Here is a 20,035-nt window from a genome sequence, read left to right as displayed (position 1 = left end):
GTTAGATGTAAAGGGTTTTAGTTTGGGCAGAGTGGGATGTATTGGCTAGAAGGCACATCTGGCTTCTAAACTGAGTCTCCTTTCTTCGTTCACCTTCCTGCAGATATTGCTTTAGGGATATTTGACGTGGTGGTGACGGACCCCTCATGCCCAGCCTCGGTGCTGAAGTGCGCTGAAGCATTGCAGCTGCCTGTGGTATCACAAGAGTGGGTGATCCAGTGCCTCATTGTTGGGGAGAGAATTGGATTCAAGCAGCATCCAAAATATAAACACGATTATATTTCTCACTAAGGATACTTTGTCTTACCGGTTTTATTCCTTCCTGTTGTGGAGATTGTGTTTTAACAAGGTTTTAAATGTGTCTTGTGTGTAATTGGATTCTTTGCATGGATCTTGTATATAGTTTTATTTGCTGGACTTTTATGATAAAATAAATGTTGAATCTCTTTGGTTGTAGTAACTGGGATTTCTTCATCCATATCTTTGAGCTTAATCTTAGAACAAGTAGTAGGTCAACCATAGTACCTTCTCTGTGGTTTTCAATAGCCTTGTTCTCTGTAGGACAGCTAGCCTAGGGAGATAACAAGGAGTGACTTAAAGTTTTCTGTGGCTTCATTGTCAAAAGGTTATCCTTGGCTGGCTAAAACACTTCTAAAAACCTGATTTTACAGCAGGCTCAGATTAATAGTTGTGCCAAAAGCTGAATGAAATTCAGCAGAGTTCTCAGTTTCCTGGCAATTAAAAAAAAAAATCATTCTTGGTAGACTTGAACTCACTAAACTGAGCTGTGGGTACTGTGCCCTCAGAGCTAAAAGGACCAATGGCTGTGAACAGGTAGTGACTGTAAACCTGGTGGGATGACGTCCTGCAAGAATAAACACAGAAACACAGTGATAACACTTGGAAATGTTAGAAGCTGTAGTCATAGGTACAAAATTTTATTACTTTATTGTCACAGATGCTGGAAGTTGTTCCATCTCTACGCCTAGCATCATCCCTGTTGATGTCCTCTCATTCTCTAAAGCAGGGGTCAAAAATATTTTCCTGCCAAATAGTAAATTTTAGGCTTTGAGGGCCATTTACTGTCTCACAACTACTCATCTTTGCCATCATGGGATGAAAGCAACCACAGACAACAGGTAAATGAGTGAGAGTGGCTGTGTTCCAGTAAACCTTTATTTAAAAATACAGGTGGCAGCCGATTTGGTTTGCAAACGTCTGCCTCAGGGGCAGCAGTGGAAGGAGTATAGAGTATGTGGTAGATGATGAAGCAATAAGGACCAGACTGAGCGGCTACAAACTGAAGCCAGAATGCTGCATTCTTTTTCGGTTTAAAAGAAATTATTCAATGAATATTTATTTTCATTTACACTGATATGAACATTAGTAATTACCAGTGACAGCTGGGCTAGACTTTATAGAGAACCTGTGATTCTGCTAAAATGGGAAAATTAGACCTGCAATTTTCAGTATTTGAAATTAACAATTTGACCATAATTTTTTAAGGAGCTTTTTTCTTTATTAAAAAAAATACTTTAAATACCTTGTCAATAGCTAGAATTGCCCTTTTACCAGTCTGAAATAATTGGAAGTTATTGATAAAATTCTTCAGATTCACAGTTTTGAAGATCCTTAGGGATGGGACATTCTCAATTTCAATTTTCAGAAGGAGGAAAAGAGTCTATAGGGTGAGGGAAGCCTATCTTACCTGGTGCCTCTTGCTCAGTGGCAACATCCAGCAATTGACCTGTTTATAAATATAATTTCTTATTCACAGAAGCCACAAAATATTTAACTTTCTGCTATATAGTACTTACTGCTGCCTCCCTTGCAGGCTGAACAGTAACTAGGCACATAGTAGGTGCTCAACACATGAACTTATCTAACAAATGTTCTCAGTGTGATGATGGATCTTGCATGGGCAGCACAGGGAGAAGTGATGCCACATGTCCTTTGTGGGCAAGTTCCGATCTCCCCTCAGTTGGGGCAGACCTTTTCATGTGGGAACGAAGGGAAGGATTTGCTCATGAACGTTCAGTAATCGCTTCTAAGACGAAACATAGAGCCACCTCAGTAATTTGCAGACATTCGGTGAGTGGCTAGAGAATGGGATGTTGGTTTTGAGTCTTCTGTTAAAGGTGGGAATGCAGTGGGATAGACTTGTTCTTTCAGTTTGTGAACTGGAAATTTTCACATCCCAAAACTAGAAAAAAAGTAAAAAAGAGCCTCCTCAAACATGCTTTCCTATGGTTTTCTTCATAGAAAATGAGAGTCAGGGCAACTTGTGATCTAGGTAATGTCATCTTAAAAACTGTTTCTTTGATTCTTCTGTTAAAATTGCTTAGGAAAAGTCTGCTTGCGGACATTTCAGAGAGAAAGGAGAACAATAATGTGCTTTTCAAAAATGGGGCAGACCTCTGAGAGAAGCGAACAACTACTAAATCTCACTCAGTATTAGATTTAAAAAGTTTAGAGTTAGAAGGGGCAGTCGCCTCCTTTCACAGACACGGAAGCTGTGGGCCTGTGAGGCAGGGCCCCTGAGGCCGCACAGTTAGTTCATGTCTGAACTTGGGAACCGAAGCCATGCTGCCTCCCCGCACAGCAATACACAGCCTAGCAGAGAACTTAAAACCCATCTCAGCCTTAGGAGTTTTGTATTTTACTATGGTGATGACTTTTACTGGAAAATAATCGATTAAAACTATTAAAGAGGATCAGACACAGCCTTGTATCTCTCTGGGCCTTAGTTTCCTTGTTTATAAAATGAGGGTCTATGGACTAGATGATGGCTGAAGTCTGCTTCCCACTTTGGAATTCTACAACTTGTTTTATAAAAGCCACACACACACACAGTCCACTGAGTTCCCCAAGGGTTGTTCCTACCTGCCCAGAGTTCCACCAGCCTGGGTGTAATATTTGTTATAATCTAGTCGTAACAGTAGTTGAGCCAAATCGGAGTTGATTTGATGATTCCGAACACTGGAGAGAATCTTGAATAGGAGCGAAGACTGGCGGCTAAAGCCCTGCAGAGAGAAGGACTCAAGCTGTCATTCCTTTTGACTCACCAACTAGCCATGTGGAGACAGGGGCAGGGGTGTTGCTTGGAAAAGCCTTGCTCAAAATTCTGTAGCACCATCTGATCTTCCCACATCCCCATTTCTGCTAGCTCCTAAAATGACTTCTTAGTACTGAGTCCATAGAATGCAAGTCTTCCTACAGAAGGACTCTCATTCCCAGTTGGAATTTAGCAGCCGGTTTTAAATTAATATATTCTGTTGTGTACTGGATTTAGGGAGATCCTGTGCATTTTTGTTACAGGAGATGATTGTAATCTCAGTGAGATAGAGGGTTAGTTTAAGCAAGTAAGGAGGCTGGATATGAGAAAGTGAGAGCAAAGCCAATGCATATTTGGTGGGTTGAATAAAGTATTCAGGGCCGAACTATATTAGAATGCTGAGGCGGCACATACTTACATGCTTCAAAATCAACTGATACCAACATTTTAAATTTGTATCGTGTTATTTCTGTGTGTATGTACTGGGGAAATGCTTTATTGCCTCAAAGGGAAGGATACAGTTCCCCACTGGCAAAACCACCTCTGTCCTTTGGACTGGGCTGCATACCTCACTGGCCAGGCAGACTCACCTTCACCAGGATGCTCAGCTGGGCGGCCCCACGCTCATCCAGTGGGCCCAGGTTCTGACTGACCAACGAGCAAAAGCTATGACAGAGATCCAGGATTTCATTCAGGCAGTGAAACACCTACCCAGGAAACAAGAGCTGGCATTAGGAAAAAGATGTGAAATCAAAGATTTGGGAAAATAATCTAAGAGCTAACTTATTCTCATGCCCCCACATCTGACCTCAGGAGAGACAATGCCATGTGCAGGTCTTGCCAGTCCCTCCAGATGCAACGTGTAAAACAAGCCCTCCTCTTCCTGGCAAAGATGCTATTGGTCTCTTGGTCATCCTGCACAAAACCTCCACTCTAGCCACATTAAACTAATCATCGTTTCTTGGACCCACTGAGCGTGCTGCTCCTGCCTTGAGCTTTGCTTTCAGTGTTGTTCCCTGTGCCTGGGATACTCTCCTCCTAATACCAGGCCCCCCTCCCTCCACAGCCTTTAGTGACCTCCTAATTCTGTCTCCTCTCTATTACCTGTACCATTCATCTGGCATTTGTTCAGCCCACCTGTGTTGTTACTGATCTGTATATGTATGTATGTCCTGTTTCTCCAACTAGATTGTGAGCTCCTTAAGGGCAGAGCCATGACTTATACCTCTTTGTATCCCCAGTGCCTTGCATACAGTAAGCACTCAATAAATATTTAGTGATGACCACCTGCTCTGAGATTCTGTTTTTCCCAAGGGATGCATGCATGGCATACAAAGACAGTGACTGTCACAGTGGTTCTTGGTTGCTTTCAATTCACAGAACCCTTTGGAGTGGCATTTATGTAACTCACTCTCACTGAGTGCAGCAAAAATAACAGCCCAAATACCAGAACAAAAGAGAAGTCTGCAGCACTTGCGTGCACGACTGAGGAATGACAATTAGCTCACGTCAGAGATAAAGTGCAACTGTTACAGTAGAAATTAAAAGGGATCATTTTAATCTTGTTTTTTTTATCCTGGAATTGGAGTCAGCTTGAGAGCTTTAAAAAATACTGGTGCCTGGGTCCCATTCCAGGGACTCTTAAGTGCTCTTGGTCCTAGATTTTTTAAAGCTCCCAGATGATTCCCATGTGGATCCAGAGTTGAGAATAACTTCCCTGAAGGAGATACACATATGTATGTACATGTATGTATATACACACACACACATAGGAGACACTACTACAACTGGATGTGGAAAGACCAACTTTCAAATAAGTGGTTGATCCTTATGTAAAAGATTGCTAGGAAAGTAAATTCCATATGCTTTTCATTGGTCTATGCTGTCAGAAAGGTTTTTAAAATTTCTTGAAATCCTTTCTTCTGAGGGTTAAGCACACAGTCTTTCATCTATAGCTAGCTGCTCACTACTTCCTATGATATATTTCATAAATTCAAAGACATTTACATTGCCTATTAGTATTCTCTTATTTTACTTTATAAGTTGTTAAAAATGTTTAAAAACAGAGTGAACAATTACTTAATGATAGTTTCATATCCTGGCAACTCTAAGGAACAGCCAGGCTTAGAAGCAGTCTGAGGAAACCAACCAGTCCTACTTACAGGTTTCAATAAAATAAAGGACTGAGCCAGCAAATTGCTCAGGAAGTGGTCGTGAGCCAATCGGATGCTCTCAAAGTCTCGAGTAGAATTGATTTGATGAAGCAGCTGTGAGAACTGAGACTCCAGCACATCTACCTGATAAGACAGTTACACAAACAATTTTAGCACCTTGCATATTCTGGGCACTGTAGTACATTAAGATGCCTGACAGGATGACATATTGTAGAAATTCTTTGCCTCCTATCCAAGCCACTTAAGGCTGACCAAAGACACCCTTATAGACTAGCCTTGTAGAAAGTTATTTGCCTGAATCTTAGCCTCCAATGTCTTGGCAGATTCCCCACCCCACTCCCCTCATGTGACATCCCCTCCACTGACTGACTTGGGTGAAGTTCAACAGTATTCCAGAAGTTACAGCAGACTATAAAAATGAGGATCAAAGCTCTAGCTGGTAGCTCAGTTGCTCAGAGCATCGTCCTGATAGGCCAACTTTGCAGGTTTGATACCTGGTCAGGGCACATATGAGAAACAACCAATAAATGCAAAAGTACGTGGAACCACAAAGTGGTGTTCCTCTCTAAAATCAATCAATAAAAAATTTAAAAAGGGTCAAGTCAATAATAATTAAATACTGCACTGCTGATAAGGACCCTAACTCCTCATTCTTTATTTTCACTTTCCTCTAAAATGCCCGCAAGAAACATGTCTAGTGATATAATCGGTGAATTTTCTCAAACACCCACCCAGTGTTTCACCAAATGCAGGATTACAGCCCCTCTTCAATAACTCCTGCCTATGTCCTGGACTTCTCTTCATACCTCTTCCTTCCACTCATCCGTCAGCACAGACCTGGAGGTAGTACTGAAGATTGTCCACCAAGAATGCCATGTGGTTTCTTAGGCGCCACTTGATTGCGTCTGTCTGGTTGGACTTGAGGTGTTTGCGCTGCATCTGGAGGGCCCAGCAGTGCTGCAGTTCAGCTTGTACCCGGCGTACACTCAGTAAATACTTGAACACAACATTGTACCTGGCACAAAAACATCAGACTATGCAAGGTAAAAATTTCACTTCCTGCCCCCACCCGCTTGACAGACTCTAGGACTTGGTGCCACTAGCCCCTCCCCCAAAAGGTAAGAAGTTAATAAGGATGGCTACAAATGTGGACAGTAAAACTGGTTTATTTATATGATGGACTATTAGCCATCAGTTGAACTTCAGCTGTTCAATCCAACAAAATGACTCCCAGAAATATCATTTTGAATAAAAACGAAATCTCAAAAGATTACATATAGTTTCATACTCTTCTTACAATGCTTAAAACAACTAAATAGAAAAAGTATGTTTTGGGGGAATATATATAGAGATGTTATACAAACATATATCTATACATAAAAACATGAGGTTTAAGATAGTGGTCACTTTGGGATGTGGGAAGCATGGGGGCAGGGCTGGGAAGGCCCACACAGGCAGATTAACATTATTGTCAGTGTTCTAGTTTTTGTGCTGGGAAGTGGTTTTATGGCACGTGAGTATATGTGGTACAGTAGTCCCTCTCTGTATCGCGGTTCACTTATCGCGGCCTCACTGTATTATGGGATTTAAAAAAATATTATATTTGATTATTTATCGCGGATTTTTCGCTATATTGTGGGATTTTGCGGTACTGTATATGTAGTTCAAGTTATGTAGGTTTAAGAGTGTAGAATATGTTTAAGGACATAAGTAGCGTTTATAAAAGTGTGGAACAGGTTAGTAAGGGAGTGGGAAAGGTTAATAAGGGGCTGGGAACAGTTTATAAGTGTGTGGAAAGGGTTTATAAAGCCTTAAAATATATATAAATACTAAAATAAATGTAAGGTTCCTACTTCGTGGATTTTCACCTATCGCGGGGGTGGGGTCTAGAACATAATACCCACGATAAGTGAGGGAATACTGTATGTGCGTGTGTTTAAGAAGGATGGAAGGAGAGTCTGCCAAGGATCCATAAGAAGAATATGTTAGGAACCAAGGATTTTTGTTAATCTGATTTTCTGTCCCTGAAGCCCAAAGAGAAAATAAAACCGAGGGCTCCTTTCACTGAGATCCCCTTGCAGCAAGCTCAGGGGCTAGTTGCCTAATGCTGAGCCCTGTACTGAGAAGACATGGAGGAGCTGCTGATTCTGGTGGAACAGCATGGTTTTTAAAAATTACCTATTTCTTTTTTTAAAAAAATATGTATTTGTAGAGAGAAGGGAGGGGAGGGAGAAAGAGTGGGAGAGAAACATTGATGTGTGAGAGAAACATCCATTGGTTGCTCCTTGCATGCACCCCAACTGGGGACCAGGCCTGCACTCCAGGCATGTGCCCTGATTGGGAATTGAACCAGTGGCCTTTGCACTTTGGGGACGGTGCCCAACCACTGAGCTACACAGGTCAGGGTGAAAAATTACCTATTTCTAATGGAACAACATATTGAAAGTAGTATACCTTGTTTGGATTCCAATTTGAACAAACCCAACCATTTTATTTATATTTATTGATTTTAGAGAGAAACAACGGTTTGTTCCACTTATTTATGAATTCACTGGTTCATTCTTGTATGTGCCCTGACTGGGTATTGATTCTGCAACCTTGGTGTACTGGGATGACATTCTAACTGAGCTATCTGGCCAAGGCAAAAGAAAAAAGACTTTTAGATAACTGGGGAAATTTCAATGTGGGCTGGATATCAGATAATAAGGAATTACTAATTTTATTGGGCATGAATAGCACTGTAGTTATGTTAAAAAATAAGCCTGTTTGAATTGCATAGTGATGGAGTGAAATGACATGTCTGGGATTGCCTTATAGGCTCTAGCAAATAAATAAATAAAACAAGTGCCATAATGTTGATGCTTACTGAAGCTGGACAGTGCATACATGGGAGTTCATTATGGTCCATACTTTTGTTTCTATTTGGAAATTTTCATAATAAAAAGTTTTAAAAATACTTCTGAGTTTGATTTGTTTAAGGGTATGAAGAGCATAACAAGTGACGAGATGAGTGGACTGCTGGGGTGGCGGGCTCTGAACTGGCCACAGAATCTGCACCCTGAACAAGCCTTATCTTCTCTAGTTTATGCCTGGTCTCCCATACTGCCTAAGCTTCTGTACCCCCAGAAAGAAAAGGGGGTGTGAGGAGGAAGAGGAAGGATTAAGAGACTCTTTGGTTAATTTGTTTGCCTCTTCTCCATTCCTCTAGCCTAAGCATGCCAGTTGCCATCCTCTGGCCAGGCCCGGGGCCAGTGCCAGGACCTGTACTAGGATTTGGGACATTCCTGAAATGGCGTGGGGAGGCATTTCATAGGCTACCACCAGCCAAGTACGCTTCTCCTGCTTCCTTTCTCTAGAGCTCTAGTGTCCCTCTTGTTTAGGGCCATTAGGTCCTGAAGGGGCTGAGCAATAGCCTTCAGGATAAAGACCATGGCTGATCCAAGCGTCTCACCACCTCGGGGTAACGCTCCTTTGCTCCACCCTCCACCCAGCTTGGCTGCCCCATTGCCTTTCCCTGGGGATAAGGAAGTGATCTCCCAGTTGGCTAAAGTTCACAACAAACACTTAAGCTTGGAAAGTCTTCCTAAATATAGAAAAATTAGAAAAGTTAGGGAGGAACTTTGTTAGTCTGATGGAATTATCAAAGGCCAGACTCAATGTGGTGCAGAGACTGCATGTCCCAGGGGCCACAAATTGGCAACTTGTAAACTGCTTGTTATTTTCCCATTAAAAAACCAAACAAAACCACCTCTCATGGTTTTAAGGGTTTGGGCCTCATTTATTCCAGTGTCCGCCACCCTCTACTGTCTCACGTCTGCGGCTTCGCTTATTTATGTTTTCGGTCCAGTTCCTAAAGGCATTTGAGTTTGAAACCTCTGAGTTACAGACTGTTGAGAAGCTAGTCCAGTGGCTGTTCTTCCACCAATTCTATTCCTCCTTTCTTCCCTTGGAAGTAAGGTGGGTCATACTTACCTGTGAGGAACTCAGAAATACTCACTTTTCCAGGACAGCAGGAGTGAAGAGAATGTGCAGTGGCCACTGCACCTTGTAGGAAAGACCTAGGGCTGCCCAGCCTGAAGCAGGGGCTTCCCGAGGAGAAGTTTCCCGAGAAGGACCTTCTCTGGTCTGAGCAGCATCTGTCAAGAAGAGATTACTTTGCCAATCTAGGACCAGTTTCAACAGGTGAAGAGTATATTCATGAGATGAGCACTCAGCCTGCAGTATCAGAAGCATAAAGGGGCAGAAAGGAGACTTAGAGGGGCAAGGGATGTCTATGTGAAGTTCTCTTAGGAGGTCCTGTAGAGATTCTTTTTTCAGCCATAAAGCCTGGTGGCTTGACATAAGCAGACAATTCTAGCAGCGTGATCAAAACAAAAACCACAGCCTGGGCACCTCACTCAGCCTCTCTGGATTTCATTTCCTTCCCTTTTCTTAGATATAAAATTTGGGCTAGGTGGTTTCTAAGATCCAAAATGATACAGTTTCTGTGGAGGTGGATGAAAGCAGAGATAGGAGAATGGATGAGACCAACAGGAGCAGAAAGATGCAAGAAAGAAGGCAAACCTTTATGCTCCTTTCCATGGTACTCAATTGTCAAGTGCAACAGAGGGAGAAGGTTGTCATCATCTAGCAACACCTTGTGTGCTGACTGTTGGAAGGCCACATTCACATCTGCAAGAGAGAACACAGGTTGACAAGAATGCCTGACTATACAACAGACATAGCTTTCCACCTCTCCCCAGCCTGTCCAACACTAATATAATAAGATGCAGTGGTCGTCGGTCGCTTTTGTCTGACTAGCATGCGTTCCTCCTCTTGCTGATAAAAAAGCATCTTGATTTTCCTTGGAGAATCATCCCTGTCCAGTACAATCCATGTAGTTGACAATATCTGCTCCTATGGGTTGGTAAAGTGACTCAGGCATGGTCAAATGGAATGTAATACCCTACCCTGATACACTATTCTGTTTAGGGGTATGAACACGATCCAAGCCAGGCCAATTAGACTGAAAGCTGTGTGTGTGTGTGTGAGAGACACACACACACACACACAGAGAGAGAGAGAGAGAGAGAGAGAGAGAGAGAGAGAGAGAGAGAGAGAGAGAGAGAGAGAGAGAAACAGGGACTTAGTAAATAGCATGCGAGCTTCACTGGAGGCCATCCTGCCACCATATGGAACAGGCCTGTCTGAGAAGAAAGGCAGTGGTAAAGATGGGATGACACCAAGTCCTGAAGGTGTCATGTGAGCCACTGGATCAGACTCTGCCTAAAGCTGTCACACCTCTGACCTTTTCAGTTTTAAGAATCAATAAATTATTTTTCACCTTTGTTTAAGTGTGTTTGGATTGGGTTTGCTGATATTTGCAACCAAAAAGTCCTGTGTAAGTACAGTGGATATCTGTTCTTTACAGAGCTAGAAAAATAGTAATGCTGTCTCACCCCTGCCCCCACCCCCATTTTCTTTCACTCTCATCCTCTCCCAGCTCCCATCATGTAGTCTGAAAGGGAATGGCGATCACTCCCATTGGTCAAAGGTGAACACTTTACTGAAGCAGGCACATCTTAATGTCTGACCTCTTTGATACAGGGATAAGTATATGATCTGGGCTAGGCTAATCAAAACCCTTTCCTTGAAATCTTTTAATTCGCTTCCAATGAGACCAGGTTTGTCTTCTCCCGTAGACACTGTGAGGCATGTTCCTAGGAGCAAGTGGCCATGTTTCCAGATGGGAATGAAAGGCCATCAAAGAGTATACAAGAGGCACAGAAAAGATACGGTAAGACAGAATCCTAGCAGAATTCAAGTCCCTAGCTTCAGTTGTCCTAAGGCCCAGCTATTCCCCATCCTCCTGGAGTTAGAAATACAATAGCAAATACATTCCCCTTTTCTACCCAGGTTAGTTCAGATCAGGCATCCACCATCACAACCTAAGGAATCCCATAAAGACTCTATGGCTATGATCTCATGAGGTAAGATACCTGGTCTGAAGGTCTGTACCAACACTTTCAGGAAAGGTCACAGCCAAGAGACTACTCCCAATGACCTCAGCATGAAGCTGACCTGAGAGGCTTTTCATTTTTGGAAGCACTGCTCTGTAACTCACCAGTCTGCTCTGAGGTGGAGCAGGCCTACATGGTTCAGCAGCAGCCAAGAAACACCCTACACCTCCAGTAAGCTAGTAATTCTTAGGCCCTCAGGGCAATTACCATGTTCCGTAACTGCAGTGGGTGGTGTTTTTAACATGTGTTGAGCTGTGTCAATGAAGGCCTGAAACAGTTCTCCTCGTCCCAGGAGGTAAAAGTCTTTAATGATCTGTAGAAAGAATTTCGATTTACAACTTGGTAATACAGCAGGGCCATGAGCTCCTCACTCTTACTGGAATTACACATAAAATTTCCAAATCTCATCAGTTTGAGCTAACCTACAAAAGGAAATAGGTTTTTGGCATTTCAAAGGGACATATTTAGCAGTCCCTCATGGCAGGATGTCTGGTGTGTCTTTGGTATCATTTATTCAGTGAAAACACAGTTATATTATGCCAGAAGAAATTTAACACCTAAAGTTTTACACTGTAGTAAATTTGTAGGGTGAGGTGGAGTTGGCTGGCATACTTGGCTGAGGACATAATCAGGATATTCTAGAAATCTGGGTACAGGCAATCTGTTCTCAGGAAAGGCTAGAGAATGAAGTCACTGCCCACCACCATCCTGCTCATTACCTTCAACTGACCCAGTAAATCTGACTCTTCCACCATCAGCTTCCAGAGATGCTGTGAAAAGAACCAACAAAAGAGACAAAATTTTATTACAATGAAAACTTCTGAAAAAAATGGTTTTGTACAAATCCAGCAACGTATTGTAAAAAATATAAACCATGACTAAGTTGTGTTAAACCCAGGAATGAAAGAGTAGTTTAAAGTAAACAATGTATATGAGATGGAAATGTTCTGAAATTAAATAGTAGTGATGATTATGCAACATTGTGAATACACTAAAAACCACTAAATTTGTATACTACTTTTAAATGGCTCAGATGGTGTTATGTGAATTTTATCTCAAGAAAAAAATAAAAAATTTAAATGTAAGTGTAATTTAATAGATTAAATATCAAAAAAGAGAAACCCTATGATTATTTCAATAGATGTAGAAAAAGCATTTGATAAAAGTCAACATCCATTCATGACTTTAGAAAAAAAGAAACAAGGAATAGAAGAAGAAACTTATTCTTAAAAGGGCATACACCAAAAACCCACAGCAGACAACCTATTACATGGTGAAACATAAAAGATTCTTTTAAAGACACTCAAAATTATTCTGAAGACTTAGCCAATACAGTAAAATAAAAATATATACATATAACTGGAAAGGAAGAAATAAAACTGTTAATAGTAAAAAGTCTAAGAGAAGTCTGCATAAAAAGTTTAAGGGAACTGACATACAGATTATTAAAACTAGTAAGAGAATTCAGCAAGGTCCAGGATTAATATACAGAAATAAATTACATAACCATTACCAGTATCAGAGGTAAAAACCATGACAAGGATTTTTCAGTGAAGTGATCAACACTGATTCAGGGTATCCAGAATCTCCACCCTGGCACTCATGCCCTCCTCTCTCTTTCTGGAACTGACATAGATTAAGAACTGGTCATTGGCCCTTCTCTAATACACATTAATAGACAAAGTAGCTGACATCCCCCGGGAAATAAAAGCACATAGGTCAAAGTAACTAGATGTGTGAAGAGAAAAAGAAATATAATAGACTTCTGCTTCTGAAGCAGAAGTTTTAGGACAGACAGACAGGATTCTATACTGCGTCACCCATATCCCCTGTAAGACTGAGGTATTTGTTACCCCAGCTATTGGGAGTATTGCTTGCTGTTGGTCCTCCAGGAATTGCCTTTGGCTAAAGGGAGCTTCCTCACCCAGGGTTCCTCTCCATGAGGGGAGTCCACATCCAATTTCTGATGCAGATGTACAAGGGCAGAGCCCTTGAACCTTAATTTAGGACACGTCTGAAGGGCCAATCTGCACAGGATTGGTAGAAGCTTCTGTTGCAACTACATCACAGTTTACCTTCTCTCTCTGCTCAATCTCATTTCCCTCACCTCTTGCTATCAAAGTTTAGTCTCAGAATCTGTTTCCTGAGAAATCTGACCTTGAAACAGACCAAAAAATTTAAATAATCTTGATAAACGTGCTTATCAAGAGGTAAGGAGAGTAGCAACATAAATACACAAAACATATCACAAAAAAGAACCAAGTTGCTAGAACAATTGTATATCCACATGCAAAAAATTAAAAGTTGGTTCATACTTTGCACCACATACAAAAATCAAAATGATCACAAACCTAATAGTAAAACTGAAAACTATACATTTTTAGAGGAAAATAAAGGAGAAAATCTTTGTGACCTTGAGTTAAGCAAAGGTTTCTTAGGCACAATGCCAAAAACAAGAACCATAAAACAATAAAAATTGATAAGTTGGATTTAATAAAAATTAGCTTGTTTTTTTTCTTTTTACATATTTTGTTTTTCAACTACAGTTGTCCCATTTCCCCCCCACTGCTCCCCTACACCCAGCCCACTCCTCCCACAGTCATTCCCCACCCCGTTGCCCATGTCCATGTGTCATTTATACACGTTCTTTGACTGGACTGTTCCCTTACTTACCTCCCTTCTCTCCCACCCCCCTCCCCCCTGATAACTGTTATTCTGTTCCTTGTTCAATTTTGTTCATTTGTTTGTGTTGTTCATTAGTCTCCTGTATCAGGTGATATCATATGGTATTTTTCTTTCATTGCCTGGCTTATTTCACTAAGCATAACACTCTCTAGTTCCATCCATGCTGTTACGAAAGGTAGGAGGAGTTCCTTCTTTCTTTCTGCTGCATAGTATTCCATTATGTAAATGTACCACAGTTTTTTAATCCACTCATCTACAGATGGGCACTTAGGCTATTGTACAATAGTACTTGGCTATTGTAAATAGTGCTGCTATGAACATAGGGGTGCATAAGTTCTTTTGAATTGGTATTTCAGGATTCTTCGGGTATAATCCTAGCAGTGGAATTGCTGGTTCAAAAGGCAGTTCCATTTTTAGTTTTTTGAGGTAATTCCATACTGTTCTCCATAGTGGCTGCACCAGTCTGCATTCCCACCAACAGTGCAGTAGGGTTCCCGTTTCTCCACATCCTCACCAGCACTTGTTTGTTGATTTGTTGATGATGGCCATTCTGACTGGTGTAAAGTGGTATCTCATTGTGGTTTTTATTTGCATTTCTCTGATGGCTAGGGATGTTGAGCATTCTTTCATGTGTCTTTGGATCCTCTGTATATCCTCCTTGGAGAAGTGTTTGTTCAGGTCCTTTGCCCATTTTTTAATTGGGTTGTCTGTTTTCTTGGTGTTGAGATGTGTAAGTTCTATTATATATTTTGGAGATCAATCCCTTGTCTGAGGTATCATTGGCAAATATGTTTCCCCATATGGTTGGTTTCCTTAACTTGTTCTTTTTTTTTAAAATTTTTAATTATTGATTATGCTGTTACAGTTGTCCCAATTTCCTTCCCCCCTGCGCCCCCCTCCAGTTGTCTCCCCCCTTAGTCCATGTCCATTGGTCCTGCATATAGTTCTTTTCAACATCTTCCTGTCCACTCCACTCCCTCCCACTATGCTTCCCAATTCCTGCACCATCTCCTTCCCTTTCCCCCTCCCCGTTGACCTCCCCCCAATATGCTCCCCTTACCTATAATTTTTTTTCCCTCCTCATTGCCTACTTAGTTTGCCCTTGCCTCAGTTCTCTAGCTTCTGCTGTTGGTTGCTGTAATACAGTTATCATTTTAAGGTTCATTGTCCTGATCCTCCTTCTTCTAAACAAGTCCCTTTAACATTTCATATAACAGTGGTTTGGACCTAACAAACTCCTTCAGTCTTACTTTGTCCTGGAAACACTTTCTCTGCCCTTCTGTCCTGAATGAGAGCTTCGCTGGATAGAGTAATTGTGGTTGTAGGTTTTTGATTTTCATTACTTTGAATATTTCTTGCCAGTCCCTTCTTGCCTGTAAAGTCTCCTTTGAGAAATCCGCTGATAGTCTAATTCGGACCCCTTTGTACAGGATTCTTCTCTTCTCTCTTGCTGCTTTTAAGATTCTCTCTTTATCTTTAATTTTTGACATTTTGATGATAACGTGTCTTGGTGTGGTCCTCCCTGGGTCCTGTCTATCTGGAACTCTCTGCTTCTTGGACCTGTAAGTTTACCTCCTTCCCCAAGTTAGGGAAATTCTGCTTCATTAATTTTTCACATAGTTTTTCTATTTCTAATTCTTCTTCTTCACCCTCTGTCAATCTGATAACCCGAATGTTCGTTCTCTTATAGCTGTCCTAGTGGTTTCTGAGCCTCCCATCATATTCTTCACTCTTCGTTTCCTCTTTCTGCACTGGTTGTTTGTTCCTTCCCTATGTTCCGATTTGTTGACTTGATCCATGGCTTTCCCTTCCTCATCACTTGTCTTGTATGTACTTTTGTTCATTTCAGCAGGGCTAGCCTTCAATCCTTCTCCATCTTGATTCAGCCCCGCTGTTAGGTCTATAAGCTGTCTTATAACTATGGCTCTAAACTGAGCTTCCGAAAGATTCTTCGCTATTTGTTCCTCGGTCAAGGCTTTTATTTATTTATTTTTTTGTTAGCTGTGTGATTGGTATTGCAATCATTAATTCTGCCATTCTGACCGTTTTATCTTTCCCTCTTGGGCGGGGCACTGTCACACCTCCTACGCTATATTGGGCAGAGCCCCGTGTGCTCGTCACAACCTGGCGACCTTTCTCACCACCCTGTGGCGCTTTGCATGGGGGCGGGGGTCCAAGATGGATTACCGCTGTTACTCTTCGCTGGCGAACAGGGCCGCCTCTCAACGGGGTCTGCCCTCTCTGCTGTTGGAATTGCGAGCCGAAGGATTCGGTCTGCAGCCGGGGCAGCCCCCAGGCGCTTCTCTCCTCCCCGCAAACACAGACGTCTGCTCACCAGGTCCTGCCATTCGCCGCTGCAGCTGCTGCCTCCAGCACAGTTCAATCTTTCTCAGCCGCGGGCTCGCACTTCCTAACCCGTCCAGACGAGCACCACTTGTTTATGACTGCATACGTTGGAATTCCATGTAGCTTTATTTTCAGGAACTTCTTATTATTTTTAGTTTTGCATTAGTTGTAATCCTTCTTAGTTGTAGAGGGAGACAAAGCGTGTCAGTCTATGCCTGCATCTTGGCCGGTTAACTTGTTCTTTTAAAGACAGTGTTAAGAGAATGAAAAGACTTCATAGACTGGGAGAAAAGTTTTGTAAGTCACATATCAAAGGACATATCTAGAATACAGAATTCTTGAAACCCAACAATAAGAAGACAAAACAAAAACAATAAAATGGACCAAATACTTGAATAGACACTTCACCGAAGAAGATATATGGATGCCAAATAAGCATATAAAAAAAGTTAACACAATTAGTCATTGGGGGAATGCAAATTAAAACTACAGTGAGGTAACAACCCAAATGTTTATCAACAGATGAAGGGAAAACACATTGTTATGAACAATGGGGTACTACTCAGCAATAAAAAGGAATGAACTACTGATACATGCAACATGGATTAATCTCAATTATGCTGAATAAAAGAATAAACTTAACCAAGCAAGTGAAAGTATGTACAACAAAAACCACAAGATATTGTTGAAAGAAGTAAAAGATAGCATGAACAAACTGGAAGGCATTCCATGTCCATACTACCTAAAGTCATCTACAGATTCAATGCAATTCCTATAAAAGTTCCAAAAGCATTCTTCAGAGAAACAGAAAAAACAACTATAATATTTGTATGGAACCAAAGAAGACCCCAAATAGTCAAAGCAATCCTGACAAAGAAGAACAAAGCCATAGGCATTGTACACTTTGATTTCACACTATACTACATAGCTACTGTAATTTAAAAAGTACATTACTGGTATAAAAACAGACATAGAGATTAATGGAACAGAACAGAAAGCTCAGAATTAAATCCCTGTGCTCTGGCTGGTGTGGCTCAGTGGATTGGCTACTGGCTTGCAGACTGAAAGGTCACCAGTTCAATTCCTAGTCAGGGCACATGCGTGGGTTGCAAGCTAGGTCCCCAGTTTGGGGTGTGTGAGAGGCAACCGATAGGTGTTTCTTCCTCCCTTCCCCTCTCTCTAAAATAAATAAATAAATAAATAAATAAATAAATAAAATCTTTAAAAAAAAAAGGAAAAGAAAAGAATCAAATCCCCACATACGTGGTCCACTAATTTGACAAGGGAACCAAGAACATCCAAAAATAGGATTGTCTTTTCAATAAATGGTACTGTGAAAACTGGATAGACACATGCATAAAAATAAAACTGGACTCCTATCTTACACCATACATAATAATTAACTCAAAATGGATCAAAGACTTATACATAAGACCTACTATATAAAATTCCTCGAAGAAAATATAGGTAAGAAACTCCTTGGCATTTGTTTCGGCAATGATTTTTTGAGAATCACACCGAACTCACAAACAACAAAGCAAAAAACAACAGAACTACAGCAAACTGAAAGCTTCTGCACAGTAAAAGAAATAATCACCCTGGCTAGGTAGCTCAGCTAGTTAGAGCATCATCCCAATACACCAAGGTTGCAGGTTCGATCCCTGGTCACGGTACATACAAGAAACAATGACTGCATATATAAGTGGAAACAAATTGGTGTTTCTTTCGCTCTCTTCTTACCTCTCTCTCCTTCTCTCTAAAAAAAAAGAATCAACAAAATGAAAAGCACCAATGGAATGAGAGAAAATATATGCAAACCATATATCTGATAAGGGGTTAATATCCAAAATATATTAATAAAACTCATATAACTCAATTAAAAAAAACAAAAAACAACCTCTACCCAATTAACAAGTGGGCAAAGGAACTAAATAAACATTTTTCCAAAGAAGACATCCAAATGGCCAGTGGGAACAAGATAGCTTAACATCACTAATCATCAGGAAAATGCAAAGAATGAGATATCACCTCACACTTGTTAAAATGACTATCATCCCAAACAACAAACCCAAAGAGGCCCACAGCAGACACATCATAATTAAAATGCCAAAGGTTAAAGACAAAGAGATAATCTTAAAGGCAGCAAGAGAAATGCAGTTAGTTATCTACAAGGGAGCTCCCATAAGATTCTCAGCTGATTTCTCAACAGAAGCTTTGCAGGCAAGAAGGGGCAGGTAAGAAATATTCAAAATGATGAAAAGCAAGGACCGACAACCAAGATCACTCTATCCAGCAAAGCTATCATTTAGAATGGAAGGGCAGATAAAGAGCCTCCCAGACAAGAAAAAAAACTAAAGGAGTTTTTCATCACCAAACCAGTATTATATGAAATGTTAAAGGGTCTTCTTTAAGAAGAAGGTGATCAAAAACATGAACAATGAAATGGCAATAAATACATACGTATCAACAATTGAATCTAAAAAACAAACAAGCAGAACAGAAACAGAATCATAGATACAGAGAACGTTTTGATGGTTGCCAGATGGCAGAGGGGTTGGGGGGAGTGAGAGGAAAAGGTGAAGGGATTAAGAAATACAAATTGGTTGTTACAGAATAGTTTGGGGAATGTAAAGTACAGCAGAGGGAATATAGCAGACAAAGAATACATATGCATGACCCATGGACATGGACAATGGTGTGGGAATTGCCTGAGGGAGTGTGTGTGGGGGGGAGGCAAAAGGGGAAAAATTGGGACAACTGTAATAGCATAAACAATAAAATATAATTTGAATAAAAAAAAAACAAGAAAATAAAATGGCTACCATCAAGAAGATAAGAAATAATGGGTGGGTGAGGATATGGAATAAAGAAAACCTCTGTATACTGTTGGTGGGAATATAAGTTAGTTCAGCCACTATGGATAACAATATGAAGATTCCTCAAAAAATTAAAAAACAGAACTACCATGTGACCCAGCAATTTCACCTCCAGGTATTTATCAGAAGAAATCCAAAACACTAATTCAAAGATATATGCACCCCTGTGTCCATTACAGCATTATTTATAATAGCCAAGATAGGGAAGCAACCTAAGTGCCCACTGACAGATGAATGAAATATTAATCATAAAAAAGAATGAAATCTTGCCATTTGTGACAACATGGATGAATCTCTCAGAGGTTATTACACTAAATGAAATAAATCAGACAGAAAGACAAATACAAAGTGATTTCAGTTATATGTGGAACCTAAAAAATAAAAATGAACAAGCAAAACAGAAACAAACTTACAGATACAGAGGACAAATCGATGGTTGCCAGATGGAAGGGTAGTTGAAAGGATGGGCGAAAAGGGGAAGGGATTAAGATTTACAAATTGTTAATTATAAAAATAGTCGCGAGGATATAAAATGTACCATATGGAACATAGTTAATATTGTAATAACTGTGTATGGTGCCAGATGGGTACTAAATTTATCAGGGCCATCACTTTGTAAGTTATATAAATGTCTAATCACTGGGTTGTACACCTGAAACTAATATATTGTATGTCAACTGTAACTGAAAAAACTTAAGAAAGAATTGTATGTTTAGGATACTTAAAAAAACATTTTTTGCCCTTCCTGGTGTGGCTCAGTGGATTGAGTGCTGGCCTGCGAAACAAAAGGTCGCAGGTTTTATTCTTGGTTAGGACTCATGCCTGGGTTGTGGGCCAGGTCTCCAGTTGGGGGCATGCACCAATCAATGTATCTCTCACACATCAATGTTTCTTCCCCTC

General features: G+C 40.8%; 2 protein-coding genes across 4 annotated transcripts in view; one reads left to right on the top strand and one right to left on the bottom strand.

Moving 5' to 3' along the window:
• The window catches only part of TP53BP1 (tumor protein p53 binding protein 1), an 87,394-nt gene extending 83,056 nt beyond the window's left edge, over positions 1–4,338 (top strand). For both annotated transcript variants that reach the window (XM_090270499.1, XM_090270498.1), the window contains one exon: positions 104–4,338. In XM_090270499.1, coding sequence (XP_090126625.1) covers positions 104–291 — 188 coding nt within the window. In that variant the 3' untranslated portion in view covers positions 292–4,338. The remainder of the gene's footprint in view (positions 1–103) is intronic.
• The window catches only part of TUBGCP4 (tubulin gamma complex component 4), a 40,333-nt gene continuing 21,215 nt past the window's right edge, over positions 918–20,035 (bottom strand). The window contains exons 10-18 of one of the 2 annotated variants that reach the window (XM_090270500.1): positions 11,948–11,998; positions 11,436–11,541; positions 9,793–9,900; positions 9,227–9,365; positions 6,067–6,244; positions 5,218–5,352; positions 3,646–3,762; positions 2,884–3,023; positions 918–2,203 (exon numbers count right to left, since the gene is read on the bottom strand). In XM_090270500.1, the coding sequence (XP_090126626.1) occupies positions 2,191–2,203; positions 2,884–3,023; positions 3,646–3,762; positions 5,218–5,352; positions 6,067–6,244; positions 9,227–9,365; positions 9,793–9,900; positions 11,436–11,541; positions 11,948–11,998 (987 nt within the window). In that variant the 3' untranslated portion in view covers positions 918–2,190. Of the gene's footprint in view, positions 2,204–2,223; positions 3,024–3,645; positions 3,763–5,217; positions 5,353–6,066; positions 6,245–9,226; positions 9,366–9,792; positions 9,901–11,435; positions 11,542–11,947; positions 11,999–20,035 lie in introns of those variants that run through there. The other variant, XM_090270501.1, reaches the window with a different exon arrangement.

Source organism: Furipterus horrens, unplaced genomic scaffold, assembly GCF_987537825.1.
Source record: "Furipterus horrens unplaced genomic scaffold, mFurHor1.1.pri manual_scaffold_3, whole genome shotgun sequence".
Lineage (NCBI taxonomy): Eukaryota > Metazoa > Chordata > Mammalia > Chiroptera > Furipteridae > Furipterus > Furipterus horrens.
The sequence above is the reverse complement of the archived record's forward strand: the minus strand, read 5'-3'. Positions and strand labels throughout refer to the sequence as shown.